The 13,550-nt window shown below is 33.3% G+C and overlaps 1 protein-coding gene across 1 annotated transcript in view; it reads right to left on the minus strand.

Moving 5' to 3' along the window:
* LOC142338084 (uncharacterized) overlaps positions 1 to 13,550 on the minus strand; it is a 62,474-nt gene that overhangs the window by 13,716 nt on the left and 35,208 nt on the right. The window contains exons 3-4 of the mRNA XM_075387716.1: positions 9,709 to 9,913; positions 3,315 to 3,474 (exon numbers count right to left, since the gene is read on the minus strand). Coding sequence (XP_075243831.1) covers positions 3,315 to 3,474; positions 9,709 to 9,913 — 365 coding nt within the window. The remainder of the gene's footprint in view (positions 1 to 3,314; positions 3,475 to 9,708; positions 9,914 to 13,550) is intronic.

A 13,550-nucleotide genomic window follows, 5' to 3' on the forward strand; every position in this document is an offset into this window, starting at 1 on the left:
TCAGGAAAGCAGATGAAATTTGAATTTAAAAGAAACAACGCAAAAAAAATAAATACATCACATCGAAAAAACTAGCATGGATGTCACTGGAGGCTTTGATATGACGTTTATCAGGGCCTAACAAACTAGCCACAGTCGTTAGAAGCTATGTTAATGAAAAACCATCAAACAGCGTTTTTTATAAGATTTTGTTTTCTTACTGCTATATCACCGGTAATGTCAATATGAAATTTTCTGTTTACGCCCGAGAGAAAAAATGTTTTATGGCAAAAAAATTTTGCACCCCAATTTTATGTTTCCAGCTTTTTTAAAACCCCATTAGAAGTGCCGTTTTGCTATAGAATGATTTTGGAAAGAATCGGAAGCCCAAGAAAAGTGACCATTTACGAATTTCGCCATAAACGTAGTTTATCACCAAAAACCATTATATTATCACCACAAAAAACCTATGATCAACTTTTTCGCGTGATCTAGGCCTGTCATTCAACTCATCTGACTACTTATGAATAGAGATCGTGGTTACGGAACCGTTGTGGTGGTTCTATGTGCTTGGAGTCAGGGAAAGAGCTTTTTCTTGAAAAAAAAGTCAGGTAAAACAGTAAAAAATTTCAGATGGATGTCACGGGAGGCTTTGATATGACGTTTACAAACTAGCCAGAGTCATTAAAAGCTATTTTGTTCACAAAACTTGTCAAAAAACGGCAATATCATAGAGTGATTCAATAAAGGAGGATTTTCGATGTTAATCTTGCAAGATCTCGCAAGAGGATGTTAATCTTGAAAGCATCTTTCAAGATCTTGCAAGATTAACATCCTCTTGCAAAGATTAACATCCTCTTGCAAGATCTTGCAAGATTAACAGTTTTTTGCAAGAATCTTTCAAGATCTTGCAAGATTAACATCCTCTCTCGACTAGGGATGAGCATGCATGGAGGAAATCTCAACACCGGCCATGCTTCACGCTACTGACATAGATTTGAAATTAAACTTTTGTTTTAGGAAATGGTTCTAATTTCTATGACCATTTCATGCTCGATCTCATGAAAATTAAATATAATTAAATGACGTCGAATCTTTCAAGAAGCGGGGAAGAATAAGAAAATTAAGCAATTCCAGGTTTAATCTTGTGTAATAAAAAAATATTCTTGATATCGACAAAGAGGCTGGGAAATCTTGGTTAGCAAATAATGTTCCGACCCTGCTCAAACCACTATACAAATAGTTTTAAGCTCTAACTACTATACAAATTAAACAACAGCACATTAGACGGCCCATGATACCTGCTATTAGGGGAATTGAGAGACAAAAAACTACAAAATAAAATAAACAACAACTCTTGCTTTCGACCGAAACTCATTGTGTATCTATTTTTAATTTACAAAAACACGTGAAGAAAAAGTCAAAATAGAATTAGATGAAAACTCACCTTAACCAAACGACTTCCAATTGACAAGAAAAAAATGAAAAGTGCGCTCTTGGAAAATACGTTTACACTATTTGAAAACAATTAGATTCACAGTCATGCAAGCCATTTACTATCAACTGAAACCAATAGTTTCATTTGTACTTTAATACAAAATCATTGAGACCTGCCGTCATCCAGATTGTAACTTGACTACAATTTGAACCAAAACAGAAAAAATCAAAGTTAATCATTTTCGCTGGGAAATGATGTCGAAGCCTATAGCATCACCTTCTAATATCAAAAAAGTATAATCAACAGCACCCTCTTTCAACGCCAATAATGTAGCAAAAACGACCTATCGTTATTGTGTCAGTAATTTGATGCAACATGACGGCAAAAGAGAACCCAAGAAACTAGAAAAAGTAAAATATATACAAAAAATAGTAATAAAAACTCATAGTATCAGCGCCGAAAACCATTACATGAACAATAAACAACCAAGAAGACAAAAATATAACGCCCCTGTAAAGAATGCAACCTCACTTTTTGCTGACTCTACACTACAAGGTGACAGAAATCAGAGTGAACGAGGCAAAAAAACATTTTATACAACTCAAATATTTTAAAGCCGTCAGATGTAATAACCGTGAGCTTCCGAATAAAAAAAGGGCAAATAGAGCAAGTTGTTAGTACATGTCAGCACTGACACTAAGCCAAAAGACTCCAAACTAACAAAGAATACAGGCAGAACACAGAATCAAGCCTGGTTCTTTTTTGTTGCTTCTACATTAAAAAAAATGTTTCAATAGTTTCCAAAATTACTAATTGGACCAAAAAGTCAATTTATCAAAAATGAAAGACGAGTTTTGAATACTTATCGTGTTATTCAAAACAAACTACTATGTATCACTTGAAATCTTTAGATAGTTTCTTAATAGCTACCATGTTTTTGAATTATGACTTTGGACTACAGAACGAAACCCAAATGCTGACCATGACCTTGAATTCATAAAATTTTTAGAAAACAATTTGTCGGATCCAAAATGAAAACCATGAGCTTTAATCAAAAAACGCCAAATTTATTCATTGAACTTTGTTTGAACATAAACAATGAAAGGAATGAAACAGATTTGCGTGAAATTGGGGTTGAAAAATTCAGAAAGTTTTTAAAAAGAGACCCAAAAACAATCACAATCCTTTCTCATTGCGAAAATCAATGATGAGATCAAAACTGGCCTTGTTATCGCTGCACGGCTGTTAGAAGCGCAATTAATCTAAACCAATTTGTAATTGTTGTTTTAACAAACGAAAATCATATATCAAAAATAATTTCCTGGTTTTTCATCAAAGTTGGATTTTAATTAGCGAAAGACCGAAAAAATGTTATTTGCAGAAAACTTTCTGTGGAACCAGAGATGCAATAAGCCCATATCTATGTGAACGAACAAGGTGTCAGAAGAGTTTATGTGGGCACAAAAAATGAAGAAAATATGAAAAATATGTAAACAAAACAAAGTCTTTTTGGCCAACGTTTACAAAATATTAGACCTCCATGACTCCTCGGAAAACCGAATTTCAAAAAAATCTTTGTAATTTAAAATTCTGCGCTTCACAAGCTTTCTAATGATACCACTCCCAACTTTATACGATGAATATATTGATTAGCGAAAAAGATAATGAAAATTATATTTTTTAAAGAAAAGCAGCCATTCGAGTTGCGCATAAAAACTCAGGTGTGTTTCAGGTTATTTTGCAAATATTAGTTAACAGTTACGCCGATTAAGATGTCAATTTATATGGTTATAAATTGATACAGTTCAGCATAACAAAGATACCACTATATTTTACTATCTGGGATAATATAACCAATCGCGGAAACGGTCGAGCAGATTGCGCGTTCCATTCTAACCTGAACAGTTTGCTTGTCTGTTTCAGCTTTGTTCTCTTTGAATCCCATCTGTTCTTCTAGAACATTCTCCTCGTCTTCTACCATTTCATCCACTGATTCTGATTTAATATTCTCATCAGTATCCGCGTTTTCGTCATTGTCATCACCAGTGTCTACATTTCTAAATAGAGGGGTAAATTAATCAAATCTTAGTTTGGTGCAACGGTTGTTGATTAAAAGGAAACATTTCCGAAAAAAATTGAAATTAAGTAAAGAATGTGGCGTGTTTGTGGAGCATTGTTGTGCTGCCGAAACCGAGAAAACTCTACGCGACATTTGTTGACACGTTTTAGGAGATTCTTTGCCTATCCTTGAGGTGTGCACGACCAAATAAAGCACAGAAAATAAGTTGGTTCTAAAATTTCCGTCATATATGAAATCTTTGCTGGGATTAATGTTTAAAATCAGCTAAAATTAGTTAAATTGTTGAAATATAAAGCAACTTCATTACAGCTGGTGCCAATGGATCAGTTAAATTGGTCTTATACTCAGCTGCATGAAGCTCCTCTTCGTTACTACAAAGAAAAACATTGAGAGCCAGCTTACCTACCAAATAAAGTGGACCATTTGATCCGTTTTACCTCATCTTTAATTCTTCAAAACGTATCTTAATACGAAAAGACTTTACACTAAGAGATGTGGCGACAAGGGATCGATTAGTATGAGTATAAGTAAAAGCCCTTATCGTATAAGTGCCAAATATTATAATGATTATAATATTTGGCACTATACGATGAGTTTGTCTGTTGTCACCAAATTCCACAAAATTAGAGTAAAAATTATTGAAGGTCTCAAAAAATTACTTTAATAAATGAATGATATAATCACGATTGGTTTAAACAGAAAAAAACGGTTAGATAATTGACTGCAGGGGGCAGGGAGCTTAAAAATGTGAGCGTACAATAAATGAATAACTTGAAAAGTCCTGTAGTTTTCTATGCAGATTTTTATAAAAATATGGCAAAATTTTTTAACCTCTGATTTGTCATACTTACGGTTTGAAAAATGACAAATCAGCAGGTAAACAATTTTTGCCCTATGTTTTAATAATACTACAAAGCTGACAATTATAGTAATTTTGTGCGTTCTTAATCAATCAGTTCTTGGGTATTCCATAGATTCTGAGGCACCCTCACGATCTAATGGTGTGCTCGTTTTTTCTGTTCAACTTCAATGTACATATTCTTGTACACAATAAATAAACTTATTTTTTATTAATTTCATAACAGAAAAATGAACAATTTATTATTTTCATTAACAAAATGAAAATGAGACTTAATTATTGCAACCCACTTTAGTGATGGAGGAACGATTTGCTGAACTGGATTTTTTGGTTGTCAATTTCATTATATTCACTTATATAGTCACACGCGAGTTTTGAATTGTATCATTAGAAAGCTTGTCCAGAGCCGAATATATAATTGAAAAAAAAAATAATCTGAACGTCATCATTTCATCGTTGTTATCAAAATTTAAAATTTTGTGGACATTTCATTGATTACCATTGATTTTGTTCACAATTTCCGTATCTTCATCAAAAATTCATCTTTTCTCCTGAAATTATTTTAAAATTTTGAAAGATAATGTTATTGGCTTTACTTTTAAACTAAAAGGTGTTTTGTGTGAGTTATTTGGAGTAATTTTTGGTTATATCTAGGAGTAGACTTGTCAGAAATTCCGCATTTTTAAATGGCACCAAATAAGCTTTTTTTAGACCATTCTGTTTAAATTGGCCGGAAAAACGAATCCTAAAACAGTTGACACACTTTCTACAAACTCCTCAAACTCCAATGAGAGTGTCGCGGATAATTATTTTCCCCGATTTCTCAATAAAATAAATTGATATTTATCCCAAATTCTTGGCATATTTTGATTTTGGTTATAGACCAGATCATTTGCACATACGAATTCACTATTTGACAGATCACTTCTATCCGCAAATGAGACCTAATGAAAATGCACAACGATTTCAAAAAGTGTTTTTTTAGCTTCAGCATTATGTTCGCCTAAAATGTTTAAAAATTTGAGAACCACTTGCATTCATTATCATTTTATGGTCCCTAAACCCATGTTACTATGAGCTGGTCTAATTGGCTTACACGAGATTTAAAAAGTAATCTAATAATTACCTTCAACCAAAAGTTTTGAGTTTATGGTTGTTATGATATTTTAAAAAACATGTTTAAAAAACTATGAATATTTGAGCCTTGAAACTGCTGTTCTTCAGTTCTGTGAACGTGCTTTTGCCTCAGTGACATGAGCTTATATTATATTTCCAGTGAACTAAAACTTAATCTATGTTAATTTTAGGGTATTGGTTTTTTTTGGACTTGATAATACACGTTTTTACCTAATATTTGAGGCTTTTTGTTGTCTGGTCGCCATATCGTATTAAGTACAAGTGCTAATAGTGGCGATGGAAGAACTCCTAATGGATCATATCAATTATTTTTATTGATTAGATACTGGTTTTACAGGCTTAGGCACAATTTCCTCTCAAACAATTTTTGACTTTTTGATAATTACCGTTAATTGCCGTCTTTTTGGAAGTAGTATAAAATATTCTGGATGATGAATGTTAACTATTGATTCTTCTGCTTGTATAAATGAAATTATTTATTGATTCCAATTGATAGTTATGGTTGTCATGACTTGGTTATTGTTGTTATGGTCCTAATTAATATTTGCTGCTGTTAATGGAAATTGTTGTTTGTTTTGTCCCGTAGTCTCAATAATGTCATGTCTCATGAGCTCTCTCATAGGACATCTTTTATTTATTTTAGTTGTTTGAGTTTAAAGCTGTTTTTTTAACTTATTTACCAATTCTTTTCAAACACTATGTGAGAACTTCCTTTCTCTGCCTTATTTGGAAGACGAGTCCGTCAAAAATGTGGATGAGTGGGAATAAGTGAACGCACATTGCCGGGCCTCCTTGTTTCGTTAATGCAGGATTACATAGATTTTTTTGTGTATCTGAAAAATAATTGATTAGTTTCCAATACTCTCCAATATTCTTCTCGCCTTTTTTAAGCTAATAAATGAAAGCCAGTGTAATTAAGCTTCAATGATGACATCGCGTGCCGCGCTGATTTTATTAAGCATTGGAGAGAGTAGTCAGAACAAGTACTTGTAATGGTGAAGGCTCCATCAGCAATTGCCCAATAGACCAGATCTGTTTCAAAAACAATTTCTTCAAAAACAGTTCTTAAGACAAAATACAACTGAAACAGATTACAGCTTCATCCAATCGCGGCTGATTAAAGCTATTATTCAGAAAATAAAATATTAATCGTCTAGCACCTGTTTGGTTTAAATATTTTTTCTTTATACAGAATTTACATAGACTCTTTTTGTCAATGAAAAATAAATGATTAGAATCCAATATTCTGATTTATGGGAAACCGGAGTCTGGTGGCAAAGCAAATCAGCGCTGAATCAGTCTATAGACTATCTGTTTTTTAAGATGGCCAGTACTCTCTCATGCCAAAATCTATTCTGGCTGGTCTCGATTTTTGAGTATAATTAAGTGTTTTTACTATTGAAATGTGCTGGCTCAGCGCTGAAATGCTCCGAGACTCAAGTCCTGGAAAAGCTTAGTTAGCCTTATGAAGCAATCTCGGGCCAAACGAAAAAATTTTTTAGACGCGGTTACTTGTCTTTTTCTTTTCCAGGACAAAAATTTATTTTCCACGAGCTCGTTTTGACAATTGACGATATCCTCGACTTAGTGATTAATTGAGGTCGAGGTTTTCTGTTCAAATAGAGCACAGAAAAACTCCTTCTAAAATTTATTTCATATATGAAATCTTCACCGGAAAAAATTTTAAAAATCAACAAAAGATTTAAAATATTAGGTAGATAAAGAGTTCAGATTGGTTTCGGTTGATCAGTTAAATTATTCTGCTTTCTTAAGCTTCTCTTCTTCGCAAATAACCTTTCCTAGACTAATTCTTATTTATATCAATTTCACTGCGTTTCTTTTGTGTCTGGTTTTACAGGCTTAGGCACAATTTCCTCTCAAACAATTTTTGATTTTTTGATAATTACCGTTAATTGCCGTCTTTTTGGAAGTAGTATAAAATATTCTGGATGATGACTGTTAACTATTGATTCTTCTGCTTGTTTAAATGAAATTATTTATTGATTCCAATTGATAGTTATGGTTGTCACGACTTGGTTATTGTTGTTATGGTCTTAATTAATATTTGATGCTGTTAATGGAAATTGTTGTTTGTTTTGTCCCGTAGTCTCAATAATGTCATGTCTCATGAGCTCTCTAATAGGACATCTTTTATTTATTTTAGTTGTTTGAGTTTAAAGATTTTTTTTTAACTTATTTACCAATTGTTTTCAAACACTATGTGAGAACTTTTTCTCTGCCTTATTTGGAAGACGAGTCCGTCAAAAATGTGGATGAGTGGGAATAAGTGAACGCACATTACCGGGCCTCCTTGTTTCGTTAATGCAGAATTACCTAGATTTTTTTGTGTATCTGAAAAATAATTGATTAGTTTCCAATACTCTCCAATAATCTTCTCGCCTTTTTTAAGCTAATGAATGAAATTCAGTGTAATTAAGCTTCAATGATGACATCGCGTGCCGCACTGATTTTATTAAGCATTGGAGAGAGTAGTCAGAACAAGTACTTGTAGTGGTAAAGGCTCCATCAGCAATTGCCCAATAGACCAGATCTGTTTCAAAAACAATTTCTTCAAAAACAGTTCTTAAGACAAAATACAACTAAAACAGATTACAGCTTCATCCAATCGCGGCTGATTAAAGCTATTATTCAGAAAATAAAATATTAATAGTCTAGCACCTGTTTGGTTTAAATATTTTTTCTTTATACAGAATTTACATAGACTCTTTTTGTCTATGAAAAATAAATGATTAGAATCCAATATTCTGATTTTTCGGAAACCGGAGTCTGGTGGCAAAGCAAATCAGCGCTGAACCAGTCTATAGACTATCTGTTTTTTAAGATGGCCAGTACTCTCTCATGCCAAAATCTACTCTGGCTGGTCTCGATTTTTGAGTATAATTAAGTGTTTTTACTATTCAAATGTGCTGGCTCAGCGCTTAAATGCTCCGAGACTCAAGTCCTGGAAAAGCTTAGTTAGCCTCATGAAGCAATCTCGGGCCAAACGAAAAAATTTTTTAGAAGCGCCTACTTGTCTTTTTCTTTTCCAGGACGAAGTTTATTTTCCACGAGTTCGTTTTGACAATTGACGATTTCCTCGACTTAGTGATTAATTGAGGCCGAGGTTTTCCGTTCAAATAGAGCACAGAAAAACTCGCTCTAAAATCTATTTCATATATGAAATCTTCACCGGAAAAAATTTTAAAAATCAACAAAAGATTTAAAATATTAGGTAGATAAAGAGTTCAGATTGGTTTCGGTTGATCAGTTAAAATATTCTGCTTTCTTAAGCTTCTCTTCTTCGCAAATAACCTTTCCTAGACTAATTCTTATTTATATCAATTTCACTGCGTTTCTTTTGTGTCTCAGAAAAATAAAAAAATAGTTTCCACTATTTCTGATTTATGAAAAGAGTTAGTTTAGACTTATGGAAAGATCTTGGCTCAACCTATGAACAGAAGTAGGCTCCAACTATTAAAAAACCATGGGTTTGACTGTGGCTGGCTTCTCTGTGTTATAGAAGTTAATTCCCTCACTTCATGTCCTTTTAAGCCTATTCATTAACTCGAGGCCTCGAACAGGGTTACATTTTTTCGCTGATTTATCGGAGGCACTTCATCTTTGTTGTTTCTTGCTATTTCCTAACTATTTTGTATTTGTGTCATTATTTACAAAAATCTTAAGAGTTCTGCGAAACAATGTTTCCTGATTTTACTGATCAGATCATGTCAATATTTTGGGGTTTGGCTCAACAAGATCTTGATAAGTTCATCCAAACATTAATACGAGTTTCAAGATCTGCTAAGCTTTGGATAGATTGATCCGCCTGCGTTCGAAATGATAATAAATAAATTAGGGATCAACATCTCGAACGTAGTAGATTGTTAGGACAAACGTCGGGAAAAAATATACGGTTCCTTAAAGAAAATGTAGATCTGAAAAAAATGGATTTCTCATGGTATTTTTTCACTAAATGCAACTTTTAGAATATTTGAAAAAAAAATAATCTTTTGTGGTTTTAAATCTAAAAAACATTGGATCGTTCATGGCTCTCCTACATCAAACAACTTTCTTTGAAATGTTTGAAATTTTGTCCACTCTTTTGTTGCAAGCATGCTGAACCAATTGGTTGTATTTTAGTGTTTCGAGAAAAAAAATCAGACCGATTTTTGCTGATGAACGCGAATAATAGAATTTCTGCTAAATATTCATAACCCTCCAGTATTATCCACAACGTTTCCATCAAACTCTCCCAGAACATCTGAGAGTAGCTCGTTTAGTAAATCTTTCACATCTTCAGTCAGCTCCTCCTCCGATTCCTCGGGTTCCCCATTTTTCCCCTCTCCTTCTTTGGAAATATCGCTGCTTTTCTTTTCACTCTGTTTACTGTACAAACTGTACATATCCTCTATTCTGTTGTCTGAAATCAAATAAAAAGGGTCGTCGGTACAAATAATTCTCTAACATCTTTTGGTATGAAATTGATTCAGTTCATTCGCAAATGTAGGAGTCAGATGTAGTATATGATGGCGTTTGTTTTTCTCACTAAAACTTCTCTTTATTCTTTTGTTCAAAAACCCTTTTTGTGTAACTGCCGGTTCTGATGTTGTAAAATTGGAGAAGGGTTACGTGATAAAGATACTTAACTTTTATTCGCCCAAAATGAGCAGAGATTTTCCGAAAATTGAATAAATCGCAAAATTTTTTTGCAGCGTGAAAGTTGAATTATCAATGTGATCCAAGGAGAGCAGCGATTACTAATAAATGGTTCATTTTTCCTCACCCAATGATAGGGCAGTGAAAAAAATTGCTTAAAATACAGAGTGAGAAAGTAACTGAAATCATTTGAGTGAAAGGGACTTCTAAAATGCCGTTCATTGATTATGAAGTGGAACCAAAACTGGAGTGAAGTAAATTATGTCAGATTCTGTTTGATTTCTTTTATTTTTGTGGGGTGCGGAGTTTCTTCTACCTTTTCTACAATTATTCGAAAAGAAACCTTGTTTTTTTTTACTAATGTTAAGTTATGACCTCATCTAACGTGTTTGCTTTGGACTCTACAAAATTCTTTGTTAGAGGTATTTGCTTTATTTTTTCTATAATATCTATTGTTCCTTTTGCTAAACTTACAAAGCCCGCTCTGTCGAACTTTAGATGTTCTGCTAGTGTGCTTTGAATCAAGTTCAGCCGCCGTTCTTTTGCTTCCGTTATTTTCGCTGGGAATTTAGTTAAAATGACGTTAGTTTTTTCCAGGTTTTCGAAAAATCGTTCAACTATCTTTAAGTTATTTGAAAAAGATTTCTTAATTGCGACCCCACAATCTCTTAATTGATTGCAATCCTGTGCTCTCCACTGATCCAATTGGTCCTCATTGTGAGAGTCTTACTATGCTCTTTTATATTGAGCTGTAATTGAAGCTCCATCTTATGATCGCAACTTACTTACTAGAGTGTATACGCTAACATTTTTCCATGCAATATGGAACGAGCTCAAACATGCCTTAAATTTAACTTCCAGAGTCGATTAAAAATTAGTCTTGAAGGCTCGTTTTTGACGAATTTTGAATAGTCTATTTAAATAGTTTGCAATTGTTATGCACTAATTGTTAAAATCAGTGGGATTTCGAATAATACCCCTAATGATTGCTGGTTATGATATTTGAGAACAGTTCACCATTAATAAAACGAATAGAGATTTTTATAATTTCGCTTCCCGCCGTATAAATTGATTCGTATATCGTGTTTATTTTATATAAAGGAGAAAGAGATGTCGTTTGACTGAGTTCGATGATCAAATTTATAGTCTCTGTTTCTCCGTACGCAAGTCGGTTAGCTGTCTGCTCAATGTTAAATTTTCTCCCAAATCTTCAACCGGAATGTAATTTTGGCTCGATAATTTATACTTTTGCCTAATTTTGGTCTTCAGGAAGACCGAGAAACCATCATCTACAATCATAAGAACGAACACTACATTTGATACAAATTTGAACCTAATGTCTTTCAAAATTTTGTAATGGCATCTCATTAATTCTTGACTAGAAGTTTTGAGCATCTTAAAATTTATTTTTTGAAATTTGCGCTCCCTGAATTGAAATATTTATGTTTCCAACTATAGTAGACGTGAACAATTGCTTATCGTACGATTCCAATAATGGAGTTCAATTTGCTAGATACCCATCTAACAACCTGTCTCTGTGTTGTTTCTAAGGGCTGTAATCTTAGCTTGCTGGGACAACAAACGTTTCAAACATAGTAAAACCTGGAGTAGAAAAAACTAAACAATTGACGGTGAGTTGTGTTTTAGACAGAAGAAACCGTCAAAGATGGGCCATTTTTTGTATTTTTCTGGGTCCACTAGAAAAATACAAATTTTTGTCTTCTGGGTCCACCAGTGCTTACTATTTATAAATTGTGACAAAGCTATCGGATGTATTGCAGAGTTAATTTGATTACTTGCATGAATGGCTTGTTGCTCATGAAACTTAATCTCAAAATTAAAGGTCAATTTATCAAGACAAGGTAATGAGGTATAATAACCTTTGAACTTGTCTTGATTCAAGCTCATGGGTGTTTGTTGTTGCAATCATGGGCGTTTGTTGTTTTTGTTAAAATGAGTAGGCAATCATGCATATTTTGCCTTTTTGTTTAGCTCACAGAGTTTTTTCTCATACTTTTGAAAATGACAATATTTTTCTATGTCGTTTTTGTTTAGTGGGCTGAATGGTGCCTGGAGACCACTTTTTATTAAAGAGAGGATTTTGTTGGCGGTTCGTCTGAACAATCCAGTGGCCGTTTGATCCTGAACGACCCGAACTATTTTGCATTTCCCTCAAAAACCTTTTTAATGTATCTGGTGCCCATGTCGCGGGTGGTGCATTATCAATCTTCACTATTACATTGTCGTTTACTGCAACGATCGGCTGTTCTTTGAGTTTCATCTTTGGCGGTAGTGTTGCCATGTACTTTAATAACTAAATCTTTCAGGATCTCTAACAGTGATTTCCGTTTTTTCCCTGAAAATAAAGGACGTTATTTTTTCTTTCAGTTACAGTCCGTCCTCCAATTGTTTGAAACTGATATTGTAGGTCTTGGGTTCAAAAACGCTTCTTATATGTTTATATTAACGCCTGTCGATCAAAATCCAATAAAAGTCAAAATTTTAGGGGGAATTAATTAAGTTAATAGCCAATTAAGTTTTTCTGTCGACAATAACTCAACAAGCAATGAATATTTTCAATACTAAGATCCCGGGTCAACGATCATACAAGTTTCTTTGATTTCGTACTAGGTCATATATGATTCTTAGTAATCATACTAGGTCATATATGATTTGAATGAATTCTTGGTAGTCATACAAGGACCATATATGACTTCCTAGAAATCATACAGGAATCATACAAAAAATTCAAACACTAAAAACTGTATAGTTTTGATGACTTCCTAGAAATCATACAGGAATCATACAAAAAATTCAAACACTAAAAACTGTATAGTTTTGATTTTCCATTGAAGTTGAAAAATTTTCTTGGATATCATACAAGGTCATATATGACACATAATACATTGACTGGTGCAACAAATTCCCGTATAATGTAGTCAGAGGACTTATTGAATTATTAAATCGCATTTGCAATCCACATTTGAGTCTTTAAGTGCGCTAAAAGAATAACTTTGTGGTTTAAAAGTATTCAGAAAACGAATTTGACGTGATATGCAATTTTTTTTCTTGATTAGTATTTTTATAAATGAGCATTTATAAAATGTATAAACTGGCTTAAGAGTATATCAAAAATTGTGTTAAGTGTTTGAACTTACTCTTTTATTTTGTGCCTAACACAAGTACTCCACTTTGGGAGTGAGTCTTTTATAAAAAGAGATTTTTCACTAAAAGTTGCTTTTTAAAATCCTGACTTTTAATCGGCTTTTTTCACTTAGTCTCTACGCCTTAAAAATTGTTTCAAACTTTTATCTTCGTCGTTCTGCTAAGCAATAGCCCTCAATCTTAAAACGCCTAAATCCCCATTCTTAAAGTTTTACTTGCCTAGCACTACCAAACTT

The sequence above is a fragment of the Convolutriloba macropyga genome, chromosome 4, assembly GCF_964194025.1.
Source record: "Convolutriloba macropyga chromosome 4, txConMacr16.3, whole genome shotgun sequence".
NCBI lineage: Eukaryota > Metazoa > Xenacoelomorpha > Acoela > Convolutidae > Convolutriloba > Convolutriloba macropyga.